The sequence below is a fragment of the Dipodomys ordii genome, unplaced genomic scaffold (genome assembly GCF_000151885.1).
Source record: "Dipodomys ordii isolate 6190 unplaced genomic scaffold, Dord_2.0 Scaffold24, whole genome shotgun sequence".
In the NCBI taxonomy this organism is placed as follows: Eukaryota; Metazoa; Chordata; class Mammalia; order Rodentia; family Heteromyidae; genus Dipodomys; species Dipodomys ordii.
In genome coordinates this window covers 14,102,721-14,121,212 of record NW_012267240.1, presented here as the reverse complement: position 1 = coordinate 14,121,212, position 18,492 = coordinate 14,102,721, and the positions used below count along the sequence as shown (strand labels likewise).

At 38.6% G+C, this 18,492-nt stretch overlaps 1 protein-coding gene across 1 annotated transcript in view; it reads right to left on the bottom strand.

Annotated features, from left to right (window-relative positions):
• Window positions 1-18,492, bottom strand: part of St8sia6 (ST8 alpha-N-acetyl-neuraminide alpha-2,8-sialyltransferase 6) — a 121,947-nt gene that overhangs the window by 43,018 nt on the left and 60,437 nt on the right. Inside the window, exon 3 of the mRNA XM_013014600.1 lies at window positions 15,673-15,762. Within this exon, the coding sequence (XP_012870054.1) occupies window positions 15,673-15,762 (90 nt within the window). The remainder of the gene's footprint in view (window positions 1-15,672; window positions 15,763-18,492) is intronic.

The window sequence follows — 18,492 nt, the reverse complement described above, 5'->3', positions numbered from 1 at the left end:
GCTGCAATGCTTGGTAAGAAATGTATGCATTATCCTGCCCATGTAATTGTAACCCCTCTGTACAGTATCTTCACAAATAAAATAAAATAAAAATATTGAAAGATATCAGTCATAATGTATCTGATTTTAATGGTAAAGCAGTTGCATAAGAAAGATGGATAGGGGCTGGGAAGGTGGCTCAGTTGTAGAGCACTTGCCTTGCATGCATGAGACCCTGGGTTTGATTCCTCAGCACCACATAAGCAGAAAAAAAAAAAGCCAGAAGTGGTGCTATGGCTCAAAGTGGTAGAGTGCTAGCCTTAAGCTGAAGAGCTGAGGGACAGCACCCAGGCCCAGAGTTCAGGCCCCATGACTGGACCCAAAAAAAATTTAAAAAAAGAAAGATGGATAGATTTTGATTATAATTATAATCACTGATACTTAAAGCCAAGTGAGCACATTATATCAGACTCATCTGTTGTAAGAAAAAGATTCTCCTGGCCATTTTTACAGTTGGAAGACAGCACTGAAACTACATACTCCCAAAGAATGTTTTGTATGTCTAGTCTAAAAATGAAGCATTATCCTCTAATCTTTTAAAGGGGAAGACTAATGTGGGTGGAATGTTAGAGTGTTTCCCTCTTCTAAGTACTTATACTTCTCTACTTAAAAAAGAAATACATCACCAAGTAGTAGTTGATTTAGAACATTAAGGCTGTCACAGTACTGTCAGATGACAAGGGAGAAGCATCACTGGAGGAGAAGTCCCACGGGTGCTACAAGTTGGGCCAATTTGTGGGATAAGTGTGTCTCTTCAAAGGCTGCCTATTAGGGAAAAATGCTCTAAATCACGTAAAAAATTCTGCACATTTGTATTTCCAAGGATTTTCAGTTTACAAAATGTGGAGCCCACCATAAAATCTTGGGAGGCCAGCTTTATTTATGGTATTATTTCTGCTCTTAGGGATGATAAAATTAAAGGTTCTGAGAAGGTAAACAGTTCTGCCCAGGATTGCATAGTAAGAGGATGAGCTACGAATTAAATTCATGTCTTTTGATTCACATTCTGGCTCTCTTTCCAATATATCATGCTGCATCTCATCTATTTTCACAATGAAACTGAAAATTAATCCCATCAGAAACATTTATTGGTCCCAAGACATACAATAAATCACACTAAATAATGCAGATATTTTCAAAAGAATAAATAATGTCTACTTAAATCATTATAAATAATATCCAAAATGAGACAAAAATGATAAATAACATCCAGAGTGATACTAAGTAAATATATTAAATGTTTAAATATATGAAATAACCATGTTACTATGTGCTTAAATATTTTTCTCAGAGTTGTCTCTTTGAAGATCAAGATCCACATGCTGTGACTAGTTTTGTCTCAATTAAGATAAAATTGGCTTTTTAATGCTTTAATTTCTGGGTAATTAATTACAGCCTTAAATATTTATTGGGTACTTATTAAGTGCCTCAAAATTATCTTGGGGGTGTTAATTTATTAGCTCAATTCAATCTGCTATGACACTAATTTTTATAACATTTCTTATGTGTGAGAGGGGGGTTGAGTGGGTACTGAGGCTTGAACTCAGGGCCTGGGTGCTGTCCATTAGTTTTTTTTCACTAAAGGCTAGAACTCTACCACCTAAGACACAGCTCTACTTTTGGCTTTTTGCAGGTTACTTTGAGAAGAGTGTCATGGATTTTCCTGCCAGGGCTGGCTTCAAACCTCAACCCTAAGATCAAAGTCTCCTGAATAGATAGAATGTGACAGGATGGACCCCCGGTGACTAGATAGTTTTTGTAACATTTCTTCATGGTGCAAATCAATTTTTCCTGACCACTGAAATGTGTGGGAACATCCTAGCAATATTATATCAGTAGATTTCTGTGCAGATCAAGAAGTCTTGAGTAGCTGATACTAAATATTTTGAGGAGCTCATCTCTGCATAAGAATAAATTCTGCAAATGAGCATACTGCTTCACGGTTTTTAGTCAATTCAACAAATCATTTCCATTCAGCCAGACTTTGTAAAGAATGGCTGATGAGTGTATGAAAGATAAATGAAGAGAAGTGTGTGGCCTTTAGACTAGGTGGAGCCATGCAGAAATAACAACATTTCATCCACTGATAGCAGATGATTTCACTTTACCTTAGTTTTCTACTTGCATGATGGAAACTTCTAACTATCATTGTTTTTATTCATAACTTCTGATTAGAATGTCATGTATATTGTCAATGGACACGAGAGAAAGAGGTCTCAAGCTCTGATTTCTTGGTAACATTTAGTGCCACTAAGACAAGTAAATAAATTTGCAAAGCAGTATTATAATAATAAAAATTTAAAATAAAAAGTAATTTTAAAAACAGGCATCCTAGATTTACTCCTAAAGACATCAGTGTACTTCTTCACAGCCTTAGTGATTGTTTTGAAAATTTTCAGAGGAAACAAAAAATATCTTCTGCCCTAGGAAATCAAATTTTGGAGTGTTAGTATTAATTTAAAAACTTCTACAATATGTTTTTAATCTTCATTTTTGATAGTCATGAAGTTTGAACCCTTAATAGGCAAGAGCTCTACCATCAAGCTATGTCCACAGCCCTTTATGATTTTATTTTTCAGATAGTGTTCTTACTTTCAGCAGGCTGGCCTCAAACTGTGATCCTCATATCACACCTCCCAAGTAAGCTAGGATCACAGGCATTTGAATACTCTTATAGCGTTAGAGTGTGGTATAACATGTAACAGTGAATAGAACACCAGGTAAGATTTTTATCATATATGGTGGCTCACACCTGTAACCCCAGCTACTTAGGAATCTGAGATCTGACAATCATGGTTTGCAGGCAATATGGACCGAGAAATCCATGAGACTCTTATCTCCTATTAACCATCAAAAAAAACCCCAAACCACCAAAAACCCCCACATAATTGGAGCTATGCCAGAGTCCTCACCTTGAGCACAAAAACTTAGGGACATTGCCTGGACCATAAGTCTGAGCCCAGGAGTGGCAATAAATAAATACAAAAACAAAAACAAGATCTATGAGGTGCTTTAAAACTTTGCCTTTCAAGTTCTTCTGATGCACATAGATAGAATTGATACCTCCTTCCACTTGTCTTCTTTGCAATGACTCTACACCTACTGTATATACTGTAACAGTTATTCCTTTGTTTTACTGTTATTTACTGAAATTGATTTATTGAACATCTGTAATGAATGCAGTACTGTTCACTAATAACACAGTCAAACATAAAAAATCCATGGTAGGAGAAAATAGTAAATCAGAGTAACAGATAAATAGATAACAGATAAATAGCATGTTAAGGTGGTGGGTAATTCTGTAATATGAGGGAAAATGAACATGGCAATAGAGAAAGAAAACAGGTGGAAATGTTTTAATTTATGTAAGGTGGCCAGGAAAGCCCTTTCTAAGAGGTGACAAATGAACAAAGATTTGAAGTAGATGCTCAAGATGTATACCTGAGGGCAGAAGGGGATGCATAGAGCATTATAGTCAAAGGCAATGACAATGATAAAAGACTGAATGATGAGTTGGCTATAGTATGATCAAGGAACAACAAAACCACTCAAGGTAGGGGTAATTCACCAATGAGTCAGCCTTCAGTCTCTCATATAGGTGATCCAAGATGCAGTCAGAAAGGTAAGGAGGAGAAACATAAAGCCATAGGCCGTGTTACTCAAAGTATGCGTGAATACTGGCTAGTATTTCACAGATGTGAAATGGGACCTTATATGAAATCCTAATTCCAGGTGATTTGTAGATACATTAAATCCTTAAACAGTCTGACTGAGGTATAACTTGCATACATATAACTTTCAACCATTTTAAGTAATTGCTTAATATTGTAAACCATATTCACAGATATGTTCAATCATCATCACAACTTTAGAACAGTTTTATTCCCTCCAAAGGAAACCTTATACCCTTTTACCTAGCACCTCTTCCATTGTTAAAGTTTAATATGCTCTGTTTTCATTTACATTAGGCTCAAAGTATGTTTTTATTCCTGTTTTGATTTCTCCTGAGATACATTGGGTACTTAGGAGTGTGTTGTTGAATGCTTATAGATTTGTGAATTTCTAAAAATCACTTTTCTGTTATTGATTTCTACTTTCATACCATTATGGTCACAAGATATTATTTATATTATTTTGTAGTGGTTAATCGGAGATAAGAGTCTCATGGACTTTCCTGCCTAGGCTGTTTTTGAGCTGTGATCCTCAGATCTCAGCCTCCTGAGTAGCTAGGAGGCATGAGCCACCAGTGCCCGGCTTTATTTTATTTTTACCCTTTAAGTCCTACTGAAGTTTATTAATGGCCTAACAGATGAACTAGCCCAGAGAACGTTTTGTGTTCATTTGAGAAATGATAGGTATTTTCCTGTTGCTGATGCATCATTCACAGATCCCTGTTAGGGACAGTTGATTGTGTTCTTCAGGTCCTTCTTCGTTTGTTTAGCTGATCCATCCTCTACTGAAAGTGGAGTATTAAAAGTCTCCAGTTATTATTGTTTAAATCACCTCTCTACTTATTTATGCCTGTTTTTGCTTCCTGTATTTTTTTGTAGTGCTGGGGAGCTTTGTGCATAATAGGGAAATACTCTACCACTGAGCTACCACTGAACACCTAACACTTCCTTTGTGTATTTTGATACTGTGTTGTAGGTGCATAGTGTTTGTAATTATTATATAATTCTTATCGATCAAGCTTTCTGTCATAAAATTTTCTTCCTTTTTTTTTAAAGTCTATTTTGAGCTAGTAATTGTGGCATGTACTTATAATCCTAGCACTCAGGAGGCTGAGGCAGGAAGACCATGAGTTCAAGGCCATTATAGCAAGACATTGTCTAAAAAAGATAATATTTCTTATTTTACCTAATGTTAGGATAGTCACCCAAGCTTTCACATGGCTACTGTTTGCATGAACTACCTTTTCTTTTATCCTTTTATCCTTTCAATGGAGTTTACCTTTTAATCTAATATATGCCTTTGGTAGACAATATAGAGTTAGGTTGTGCCTTTTTTATTCAGTCTGATAATCTCTGCCATTCAGATTGAATGTTATTTATATAGTTAGATTTAAGTCTATTATTTTCTCTTTGCTTGCTGTATTTTATTTAATTCCCATATTCCTTCTTTACAGATTTTCTTTGCCTTAAAGGGATCTTTCTAATGCCATGTAGCATTTTAATGTGTATATTACCATATACATATTAACACTGGAATCAGTTTCATATTTACATTACCTTAATGACACTAATACATAAAACATCACTACTATATAGTTCTCTTCCCTTTTCTCTTTTGAGACATCATTGTTAAATTATACCTATAGTGTCCAAAATTCAACTATACAATGCTATAATTAATATTCTGCCACCACTAATCATTTCCTTAATGCAATAACACTTTGCTATTGCTGGCACATATATTATTTGTGAAAAACTAGTAAGGGACTTTGCAAGCCACTGTAAAATTTTTGACTTTTATTTTGAGTAAAATTCAAAGATACCAGAGCAGAGAAGATACCTGATCTGACTTACAAACAGTAGGATTTCTCTGTCTACTATGTTAAGAAATAGTTTTTTTAGAGCGCAAGAAGAAAACATTTGAGAGCTGCTTGCATAATCTAGAAGAGAGGTAAAGGTGGCTTCCACTAGTGTAGGAGGAGTGGGGTTAGGAAGAAATCATCATCTTTTGGGTCAGATTTGATGGTGGCCAGCAGAGCTTAATGCCATGTTAAGTGTGGAATAAGAGAGAGATAGAAGATAATGCCAAAGTTGTAGACCTGAGCAAATGGAAGGACAGACATGCTATTAACTGAACTAGGGAAGAGTGAGGACATATGAATGGGCCATGATGGTACAGCCCTTGGAAAGAGGTGGAAGCTAGCCTATTGGAAGTTGGAGACCACAAAGTAAGATGGAGTATAAAATTTAGGAGGAAGTTCAGAAGAGCAGCATGAGACATGGTAGATTTAAGAGCCATTATCCTTCACTCTAAAGAAGCACTAACTGGGTGGAGGTAGGGATAAATCTGCAAAGAGGTCCAGGCAGTAGATATAAATTTGGAAACCATCAGTATGTCGATGGTGCATATATCCAGGAGCCCAAAGAGCCTAGAAGGCTGAGAATGAAGAGAAATGAGGCTAAGAACTGAGCTCTTCTCATCGCCCTGTCAAAAGTAAAGGGAGCTAAGGAAGAATCTGTGATAAAAACTGGAAGAGAAGCCAGTGAATTGTAAATAGGTTTAAATATTCAGCTCTCTGAATATACTGTCAAAAGATAAAAAGAGAAACAACCTCTCTATTGTGATGCCAGTTAGGCGAGCATTCTCATCTGTTTAGAAGCATGCATCTTTGACAAAGCTCCCCAGTGAACACGAGGCTCAGTGGGGGGTGACCTCAGACTGACTCTCCCTGGGCTGGTCAGAGTGTTTCTGATGTTAAAATTCAATACATGACCACAACATAAAAAGCTTCAGATACCAATTTTTGAACTCAGAAATTACTTAGCACCCAGTCATGATCAAACCAAGAGAAACACAGTGTTCATCCATTAAGGTAACTGCAATGCAAGACCACGGTATATAAGCCTTGTCAAGTGAAGGAATGTGGATAGAGCTTTTTGGAGATAGGTCACTTTTGAGTAACTTCACATTAAAATCACATGCACTTCCTTTTGCAGCTGTGACTTTGAATTGCGCTCTCATTAAAAATGGTATCATAGAGTCAAAAAAGAAAAAAAAAAGAACCAGCAGAATCTCACGCAGACCCCGTCTGTGTCATTTCTAACTCCCTGATATTTTGCAAGCCACAGAAGCCCTCACAGTGCATTTGTCTCACTGGTATAATTAAAACAATAAATCTACTCTGAAAAATTAATGGAAGACCAAACTAAAATTACTAAAGTTACTAAAGTTACTGGCAGGATGGTAGTTGTTATTATCATTATTGATAACTATGGTGACAATAATTTTGACCACTATGATGAAATGTAATAATGTAAGTGATTACAAATTGAGTAATCAATTCACTACTTATAAGCATGTAACAAATTACACCCAAACTTACAGGATAAAAACAACAATAAACACTTATTATCATACCAGTCAGGAACTTATGACTACAGTGGTTTAACTGAGTGACAATGGCCCAGCATCTCTCATTACGCTGCAAAGTTAAGATAGTCTTTGGGGCTAAAGGATCCACTTCCAAGAAGCTCTTGAACATCACTGACAAGACGGTACTGGGCATTGGCAGAAGAACTCAGATCCACCATGGGGATCACTCTAAGTCTTTATGACATGGTAGTTGTCTATTAGATCAAACCAGCAGAACTTAGCACCCTTCAGTAAGGCAGGGACTTTAGAAAATACCAAGAGTATGAAGATAGGCTATCACAAATAGAAAATAAATGACCTCTTAAACACTGGAAGTTATAATCAAAGATTTTTGAAAACAGTAGTAATTTGTTTATTTGTTGATCGCTTTAAGTCAGTATGGGTGTGTGGTTACTTTTTTTTGTCAATCATGGAGCTTGAACTTGTGGCCTGGGCACTGTCCCTGGACTCTTTTGCTCAAGGCTAGTGCCCTACCACTTTGAGCCACAGCTTCTGGTTTTGTGGTAGTTAACTAGAGATAAGAGTCTCAGACTTTCCTGTTCAGGCTGGATTTGAACTGCAATCCTCAGGTCTGAGTCTCCTGAATTGCTAGGATTACAGGCGTGAGCCACCAGTGCCCAGTGTGTGGTGACTTTTATTGTCAGTCTTTCCATTGGTGACGTCCTTCAAGTGACTTGTTATTTGAAGGCGAAGCCTCTGATGAAAATATCCAGTCACCACTGGAATCTAAATAGAAAGGTGGTGTTTCAATTTTCCTCCAAAACAAAGTTCAGTTTTCGTAGACAACATTTACAGTAAAATAATGCACTATTTCAATCTTCAGCATTGTGAAAACCAAGTATTGTTTGGAGAGCTTGTATTAGATTTATCCTGGTTATCTTTCTTTTTTTTTTGGGTCCGGTCTTGGGGCCTGAACTCTGGGCCTGGGCGCTGTCCCTCAGCTCTTCAGCTCAAGGCTAGCGCTCTACCACTTGAGCCACAGCGCCACTTCCGGCTTTTTTCTTTTTGCTTATGTGGTGCTGAGGAATCGAACCCAGGGCCTCAGGCATGCAAGGCAAGCACTCTACCACTGAGCCATCTTCCCAGCCCTTCCTGCTTATCTTTCTACATCAATGACACACACACACACACACACACACACACACACACACACACAGAAAGAGAGAGAGAGAAAGAGAAAGAGAAAAGGAGAGACAGAGACAGAGAAACAGACAACTGATTAAGCTTTATTTCTCACCCTTTTACTAATAGGTTTCCTGGTTTGGAAATTAAATTAAATTAAATTGAAGGAAACAAATTCTTTGAAACATAATAATTAAAAACAAAATTTCTTTAAAAAATAGATTCTTTAGAACATATTAAAAATAAAAAATGTGTACGGATTAGGAGAATTTAAGAAACTATTTTTCAAGGTTTTAAGATTGTGATTGTTTTTATGTACTTTTTGGGATAGAGATGATTAAATCTTTTAATAGGTTTGACATTGCTTTTGGTGCAAATGCAGAGAGCTATCAGCATTCTACAGTGGCTTGTGTGCATCCCAACGTAAATGTCTAAATCAAGTTGGGCCATGGAATCACATGACTGTGAACTGGGCTGTGACAGAGGCATGAGCAGACAGACAAAAACATGCATTTGTAGGAGGATCAAATTCTGAGGCTGGCTGTCTGCAAAAACGTGAGATCCTACCTAAAAACCTAAAGCCAAAGGGCTGGGTGTATAGTTCAAGTGGTAGAGTCTAGCTCCTGCTAACAAGCACAAGACCCTATTTTCAAATCCCAGAACCACCAAAAAACAAAACCCCAAAGACCCCAGCCAGTTCTTTAGTTGCCAAGAGGAACTTAAGACATAAAAAATGCACTAGGGTTGTGATTAGGCAGTCCCAGGATAACATCTTTTCCTTCTGACCTATTTCTCTCCACCAATGAGAGTAAGGTATGCAAAATCTCCAAGCCCTTAAAAGCTGACCAAAAAAAAAAGAAAAAAAAAAGACAAGTTGAAATGTTAGAACTGAGAAGACAGGCAAAAGTGCATAAATCACTTTAAAAGGCAATTATTGTACCACAGACTTAAAACTAGAAAAAGAGAAAAAAAAACCCCACAAGTCATCCATCATTCCAGGCCAAAAAAGATCTTGTATATGACCAGAAATCTTTCTTCCTGGCAGAGAACTTGAAATTCAGGAATACTGGCTTTGTTAGCAAGGTGTCAAGTGATCTGCTCACAGTCAGACTTTTTGAAGTTCGATCTGCCATAATTTACGCCTCCTCTTTTCATGTAGCAATTCAGGTCATGTTGTTCTCTCTAGAAAAATAAAGGCTGAAGAACATTTAGGATCAGTCTTCTACTCACTTAATTTCACCCTGCGGAGGGGGGGGGAAGGGGGGGAAACACCTCTGACTAGTGTCTTGGTGCCTCCCCATGAAGAAGATATCTTTCAGAAAATTCTATCATTCCCCATCATTTAAAATGGCACTGCACAAAACAGGTGATCAAATGTATATGCATGCAATATAAAGTATGGTTCAAATCATTCTTCATTTTGGATGTTAATTCTGAATATGTATAATATAACAAGTTAGCCTTCCTTACCTTAGTAATTTTGCAGACATCTATGGAACACTGGCTCACACTCTGTTCTGGAGAAAAACCTCTACCTCCTTACACTAGAGGAACTATTTAAACAGCTCTCAAGTGTTCAAATGATGTACAAGATTGTTGTTGCTTAAAAATAAATTGTTTCTTTACACTTTAAGAGATACCACAGGAATCTATAATGAAGGATGGTCAGAACATTAGAGCTATCTAATATATACATGCAGAGATGTCAGATGACCCATCACTGACTGAAGCTCCTTCCACCTAACATAAAGATGCTACAATCAGTTACCCCGTCAGATGCTACATTCCCCAGCTCCAACCCCCTATCGATTCAGCTCATATTCTATTGGTCAAAAACAGTCAGCTGACCCCAGCATCTACATAGACTAGGTTTAGCCAATGGCACAGGAATGCAATGAATTGTGATTTGAATCCCCCCTAGACTATGTGGAATACAGGCTTTCTTTTCAACAACATCAGGGTGTCATCTGTCAAAGATGGCTGTCAAGTGGGAAGGAAGGAGCCAGAAATCTGACTCTATTGTTGGGGAAGAGCCACCTAAACTACCTGCTCAAGTAAGAATACTGAAAACTGTAGGAGACAGATAGTAACATTTTGCAATAAGACACTGAATTTTGAGCAGATTTGTTAGACTACTTCATCTGTGACTAAACAGTGGAAGCGACACAAGTTTAACTAGTACATTTTCTTTGGATGTCAAGTTCTTAGAATAATGGAAATGCACACTTTTTAATGTGACAGTTGAATTATAAATGTCCCCAAGGCCTTGTGTGTTAACAGCTTACTCCCTAGCGTGGCCCTACTGGGACCTTTAAGAGGTACAGCCTAGTGGGGAGGTTTTAGGTCACTGAGGGCTTGTCTTTGAAGGAGATTTTGGATTCCAGCTCTCTAGATTACAGCCACACAGTGAGCAGCTTTGTTCTGCCATAGGATCCCACTGTGGTGTACTGTGGGCCTCCCCTACCAGGACCACCACCATCAGAGGCCTGAAAGAAATGTATATGCTGACCACAGGCAGGACATTCCAAACTGTGATTCCCTCATTAATCTCTCTCCTTTATATGCTAATTTTCCTAAGGCAGTTGTTATCATAATGGGAAGCTGACTGACACAGCAACAGAAGCAGAAATACCCAGGCAGGAGACAGTGAGTCCATTTGCTTAGAAAAAAATCATTTCATTTGCCTGAAGCACTGAGGGCTAAGAGGAAGAATTTGAGGACCTAATGGAGCCATTTTTCTAAAAACATCGATAGAAAATATTTCAAGTAATGTCTGCCACACTGAGAAATGAGTGAACCAGCAGTGATAAGATGGCTAGATAGCACTTTTAATATGCTATAATATTGTCATCTGGAAGATAACATAGTGAAAAGAATTTCACTGTAGAAACCCAGAGACATATTCATGTGTGCGTGAAAAACAGAAAAGTGAACTTCTAAAGTGAGAGGAAAAGTCAAAGAAGGTAACACTGGCACCTAAAAGGAGTTGAAGTTCATAGATTCATAGACTACTTTTAACACCTAGAGATTAGACATGGCATAGAAAGGTATTTTGAGGGCCTAAGAAATGCTTCCATCCATTTATCCATCCATCCATCCATCTATCTATCCATCCATCCATCCATTCACTCAAGAAATGCTTTGTGAGCAATTAATTCCTGCTTACACCTTAAACACCACAAACATTACTGTGAACAAGATTTTAAAAAATGCCCTAGCTCCCCTATGACCCAGCAATCCCACTTCTGGACATTTACCCAAATGACCACAAACAAGGCCATATTAAAGCTACCAGCACAGCTATGTTTTTTTATTTTTTTAATTTTTAATAAGTTTTTTTAATTGGGAAAATACCATAGAGAGGGGTTACAATTACATGAGCAAGGTATGAGTACATTTCTTATCAAGCATTGTTGCCTCCTCCTTTGTTTCCCCTTCCCATCCCTTCCCATCTCCCCTCCCCCCACCAAAGTTGTAAATTTGTTTTTCGAAATAACGTCTATGTTTACTAAAGCATTATTTACCATAGCTAAGATATGGAACCAACCCAGATGTTCCTCAGTAGATGAATGGATCAAGAAACTGTGGTGTGTGTGTGTGTGTGTGTGTGTGTACATATTAATATATATGAATTCTATGCTTCTATCAGAAAGAATCATACCACCCCATTTGTTAGGAAATAGAAAGACTTGAAAAAAATCATATTAAGTGAAGTAAGCCAGACTCAAAGAAACATAGGTCCCATGGTTTCTCTCATTTGCAATAATTAGTATATGTCTAGGATAATTTTATCAGATGAGCAGAAAAGCTCAAAAGCTACAAACATATGACTATATATGATGATGCTAAATGAAGTGAACCCAAAGATATGGACACAAGAGGTCTTTCTTTGTTGTTGTTGTTTTTAATGTACTATGTGATTTTTTTGTTTCCTTTGTATGTTCTTCCCACTATGGTATATCCCTGTTGTCAGTGTACTTGATTTTGGTACCCTGCATCTTGTATATACATTTAACTAATTTGGGGCAGGGAAGGGGAATAACAAAACGCTGAAACAAGGACACAGGATGAGCCATTGCAACAAGGATACTCACAAGACACTACTATGTTGGAAATGAGCTTTACAACTTTGGGGAGGGGAGGAGTGAGGGAAGTGGGGGAGGGAAGGGATAGTGGGAGAAAAACAAAGGAGGAGGTAACAATGCTCGACAAGAAATGAACTCGTTACCTTACTCATGTAACTGTAGCCCCTCTGCACAGCATCTTTACAATAAAATAAAAATTAAAAACAAACATTTCGTTATGTGGAAAAACGAACTTTACAACTTTGGTGGGGGGTGAGGGGAGGATGGGAAGGGATGGTAAGGGGAAACAAAGGAGGAGGCTACAATGCTTGATAAGAAATGTACTCATTAGCTTGCCCATGTAACTGTAACCCCTCTGTACAGTATTTTCACAATAAAAATAAAAATGCCCTGCTTTCTTGAGTTCAGTCTTTAACAGAGCACAGTCAAGATACATAACGTACTATGTTATCCTAATGGCAACTGCTTAATTCCTCCCTTTCTTCCTCTCTCCCTCCTTCCCACTCTCCCTTCCTTTTGCGGTACGAGAGTTTGAACTCAGGGCCTCAGATTTCTAGGTAGTTGCTCTACCAATTGAGCCATATCCACCAGCCCCTTTTAAGCTTTTGTTATTTTTTTTAACAGGGTCTTGGGCTTTTGCCTGGATTGACCTATGCTTCCTGCATTGTTACGTTATAGGCATGTAACACCATGCCAGGTTTTAGGGGTTTTTTTTTCTTTTCTTTAAAAAACCATAGCCAAGAGTAGCAGAGAAAAAAAGAGTGCTGATTCCCTCCCACTATAACTCTGGCCTTCTGAATTCTATTTTAGCAACTTGAAAGGGACAAATTGTCTGAAGAAAGAGAAAATTCTAAGTCTTTAACAGACCATAACAAAAATAGCGAGAAATAATTATTTCTAAGAAAATGAAATTACTTTTATCAGCATACACTGAATGGCTTTCCCAATTGTCCCTTGTAAGTCTCTAATAGCATTAGTTTCAGAACACACAATTCCTGACAATAGACAATACAACCGAAAAAATTAGTCTCCTGTGTACAAAATAACACTTTTATAACAACGGGAAATTCGTGCCTGCTCTCTCTAGACCTCCACTGCAGTGAATACTAGTGCAGGCTAATTACATGAGCTAGCTGAAAATTGTGTGTGTAATGGAAAGGCAGCCCCCTAAAGAACAGCAGAGAGAAGGTCTTGCCATCAACTACAAAACAACAGGGAAAAGCAAGAGAGCAAGCAAGAGAGCATGCGTACTCATTAGCATACTGCAGTAACCACTGTGGCTGGTGCATACAAAAAAGTAGTCAACTTCTTTGATTAGAGAATTTCCCCCAATGCTGATTCATTGTTTTGCCATGATCTGTGGCTATTGATCATGCTTGTGTTTTGAGGATGATTGTCATTTGGGGGAATCAAAGAAATGGCTCATGTCAGTGAGAGGCAGAAAACAACGTTCAGCCACTGAGGTGTGTATTGCAGGGGTTTACAGGTTTCTGGAGGCATCCCAGAGCAAGGAGAAATTTCCCCCAGTTATCCTTTCTCAGGCATCCTCACACTATCGGCCTGATATATAAAATGTGGTGCAAAAAAGGTTTGGAATTAAGGCCCTTGGGTAAAGTTTGAAGCCTTGTCACACCTCCACACCCAACAAACAATAAAAAAACAACTAAAAGAGAAACCCTGGGTGCCGTTCAATCAGATGTGAAGTGTCATCAACAAAGCATGAGCTACTTCAAGTCCAGACATTTTATTACGAGAGGAAAGAGTATATGTGCCAATATTCCAGCTGATCTTCAGAACCCCGGGGTCTCTGTGAGACATATAGGGGCTCAAATTGTGATGTGATATGTGTGTGTGTGTGTGTGTGTGTGTGTGTGTGTGTGTGTGTGTGTGTGTGTGTGTGAGATTAGAGTTTGAATTAAGAGCCTGGAGCTTGCTAAGTGAGTGCTCTACCATCTGAGCCATACTTTTAGTTTACTTTTCACATAAGGTCTTGCTAAAGTTTGCCTGATTGGCCTCAGATCAAGACCTTCCTACCTGCTCCTTCCATGGAGCTGGGATGACAGACAGGACCCATGGCACTTAGCCTCACATTGTGTAACGTAAGAAGACCTTGGAGTCTCGCTGAGTAGAGTGGCCTACACCTCTTATCTGAGCAGTTGGGAATCCCAGCACTGAGGCAGGAATATCTTATGTTTGAAGCCAGTTTAGGCCACGTAGTGAGATTCTGGTAGACCTGGCCTAAAACCAAAGTGGGGTCTGTGAGGTCGATTTTTCATCACATAACATTTTGCTCTTATATTCAACAAGATGCACAGTGTATGGGTCATTCTTCAGAAAGATCTGGATCCCAGATCATGTAAATTCTGGCTTAGCCAGGAATCATATCAGTCTGTAAGAATCAGATCAGTCTGCAAAGGACAATCAATAGAGAAGAAAAAGTCCTAAGTCTGTGTACCCAGAGGTTCCGTTGAACAGCAAGCAGGTCAGACCAGGTTACTTAGCTTGCTTTCTTGTCTTCCAAGTCAACCTCCCACAACCCCACAGATTTACAGACAGCTGATTTAAGTCCTTCCTCCCACAAGTAACATTTTTACAATCAAAAGAGGAAAATGTGTGCACATTTATGTACATGAGAGACTCAGAGAGAGAAGAGAGAGAGAGAGAGAGAATACAGAGAAAAACTTTTCAGGTTTTTCTTATAGAGCTATAATCCCACAGTCCTATGCACATCCTTTGTCTAGCATGGCTAGTCTCTTCTCCTATCAGCTTCAACCCAAACAGGACTCTTCATATCAGAATCTCAGGTCACAGAGTCTCTTCCATGTGGGATGCACAAAGCTTTCGGATTTCTTTCTCCTTTGTTAAAGAGGAGGATGCACTGGATTCTTTGAGGTACAATATGGTAAACAGAGGTAGGGATGTGGGGAACAGCCACAATTAGGACCAAAGGCAAATTGTAACTGAAATTTTGTGGGAAAAAAATTTCTAAAATAGAGTCCAGAACACTTATCAGATTCGATTCTCAAAAGGATTGGAGAGCCTCTTTTAAAACCTAGCCCATAAAACCACACAGCATTTTTAATAAAAGTGGATCCAGGAACAGATAAGCTAAGCCTCCCCCTCCCCCCCCACCCCTCCCCCCACACTGTATCACCAGGGAGGTCCAGCTCTGGGTTGTTGGTCTCCGATTGCCAATAGAAGCTTCTACAAGCTCAGCGTCAAGGCTGAGGGAGGAGAAATCTTCTTTCAAAAATGATCTAGAGAATACAGAGTACTGAACATTTCTTTCCTAATAAAATTACATGTGAAGAGTGGGACTTACCGCTTTGTTTTGTTAGATAAAGACTTGAAGCCATACTTCAGACTTTTGCACATCTCTGTCAGTCGGAGTGACTTCTCATTTAGATATGTGCTGGTTCATGGAAAAGACATTTTAAAAAGAGAGAGAGAGAGAGAAAGAGATTGACTTACAATGAAAGCTCATACGATATCATTAGCCAACATCAGATTTAATTGATAATAACGTCTGGTTTTCATTCATTTATTGGATATCTCCCTAGAAGAAAAAGGAAATTGATAGTTTCACCTCTGACAGGTCTAAATTATTTTTTTAAAAAGCACCTTACACTACAAAGCCAAACTGAAAAGAAATCTATGCTGACAACACTCTATTTCCAGATTTTCCTATTTTGAAGTTCGTATTTAAAATGGACAGATTGTTGGATAGTTTTCACCTGAGTGCATGTAAATAACCTCTATTTTTTTTTTTAGAAGTGTTGTCTTAGCTAGGAAGCATGCAGACACAGGGAGTAATATTTTCTCTATAAACAACACAGACAGAGCTGACCTTTGATTAATATACCAATTGTGACATAAAGGCCTGGCGCCATTGCTTCATGAACTTAGGAAACTGGAGGTGAAACAAAACCCAAAGAAGAAGCAGTTGAAGAGACAGACACCAGTGGCTCGTGACTATAATCCTAGCAACTCAGGAGGCGACATCCAGAGGATCACAGTTCAGAGAGAGCCCAGGAAGAAAAGTCTGTTGAGACTTCATCTCCAATATAACTAGCAGAAAAAATGGGGCTGGAGGCATAGTTCAAGTGGCAGAGTGCTAACCATAAAAAGCAAGTGGAGGGCTTGGTAGAACGCCAGCCAATGAGCAAAAGCATCAAGTATGGAGTTTGAGTCCCAGTCTCGGACAAAAATACAAAACAACAACAATGACAACAACAAGTTAAGTGAAGGCAAAGCACTGATTTCAAACCTCAGTACCAGAATAAAAAGGAATGGTAACTCCTTTGTACAACGACTTAATACTAACAATAATTAACAAACCCAAAAAAGCACTTTAAGGATGTAATTTATGGAGTTATGAGCATAATGGCACACTGGACATAGGCATGTTCTTTATATATTTCCACATCTCTAACATTCCTTGTCTCACAGTGTGACTGTCATGATACATGCTGGAAAAAACATTGTAAAAGAATCGAGTACCATGTCTTAATATAGTAGGTGCTCAATAATACCAACTCTCACTTTCTGTAGGCTTTACCAATAGGCACTATTTTTACTGTAGATGCATTTATTTAGTCATTCAGAAGGAATCTGTTGGGCATCTCACAGGAGCTGGATTTGTTTGGAATCAAATCGGAGCTGCATTTGTTCAGAATCTTATCTGGGCACAGGATATTTAGGACAGGGAGGTAGAGACAATAGTCATGGCAATTTAAGTTAGGGAAGAAGATATTTAGCAAACAAATAGCCATACAAACAGGAAAACAGGGTAAGTGACACACACATACACACACACACACACACACACACACACACACACACGCACCCACGCACACACAAACAAATATTACAGACTCATACCCGTAATCCTAGCTACAGATGCAGTTGATAGGACCGCTCTGCCTCCAAAATTGAATGAGTCAATCCATCATAAATATTTCTCTATATCTTTATTTCTATTCCCTATGAGTTCTATTCCTCTAGAAAACTCTAATACAGGGATCCAAATTAATTTAGTCATATGTTCGTTTAGACATCTAGCTTTCAATAATTACTGTCAGGAGAACAAAGTACTGGCAGGTCTGGAAGTAAGATGGGACACTGGCCAGAAACTGTTTACATGCCCAAGATTAAGCAATCTGAGCTGGACACCAGTGGCTTATGCTTGTAACCCTAGCCATTCAGGATGCTGAGAGATGACAGGGTTCAAAGCCAGTCCAGGCAAAAATGTCCACGAGACTCATCTCCAACGAGTCTCCAAAAAGCTGGAAGTAGAGCTGCAGCTCAAAGTGATAAAGCACTAGCCTTGAGAAGAAAACAAAAAGGCTCAGGGACAGTGTCCCTGCTCCCCTGCCCCAAGTTCAAGCCCGAGGACAGGTTCGCGCGCGCGCGCACACATACACACACACACACACACACACACACACACACACACACACACACAAGCAATCTTCCTATGTGCACAGAGAGAAGACCTGGATACAGATGTGTTCTGGAAACTGCACCACACCCGTTTTCGTTAGCAAGTAATAAAGTGGACAGCTTTGAGAGGGACAAGACGTTGTAGTACATTACATCCTGTAATGCAGAAAGAGAGGGAGGTGACAATATAAAGCTAGAAAGAAGACGGCCTCATAATTAATTCTCTGCTATTTCTCAGAAATACTCTCTAAATATATGGATGCAGATCCCAGTGAGTTTACCAATCCCTCTTAATTCTGGTACAATTTCTCTGCCCCATTACGTCCTTCCTCTTTCTCTCTCTTGCTGTCTATATGTCTCTGATCTACTGTGCTTTCTGAATATATTACCATACTTTCCAAGGATTTGTTTATTCCTAATGAACAAATTATTCAGGCAGCATTGTTAATGAAGTGAATTACCAAGCTAGCATTGCTTTGAATTATGGTGGCTTTGTGATATTGAATTCTGACACTTGACAACCAGGCACCAATACAATTGTGTCTCACATATCTTTCCTTGAATTGGAGAGATTCTTTATTAACATAACCTCAAAATAGGTTTGCCAATTAAAAATCAGAGATGGCCAGGTGCTGGTGGTGGATGTATATATAAATATCTAACAGAGAGAGAGAGACAGAGAGACAGAGAGAGAGAGAGA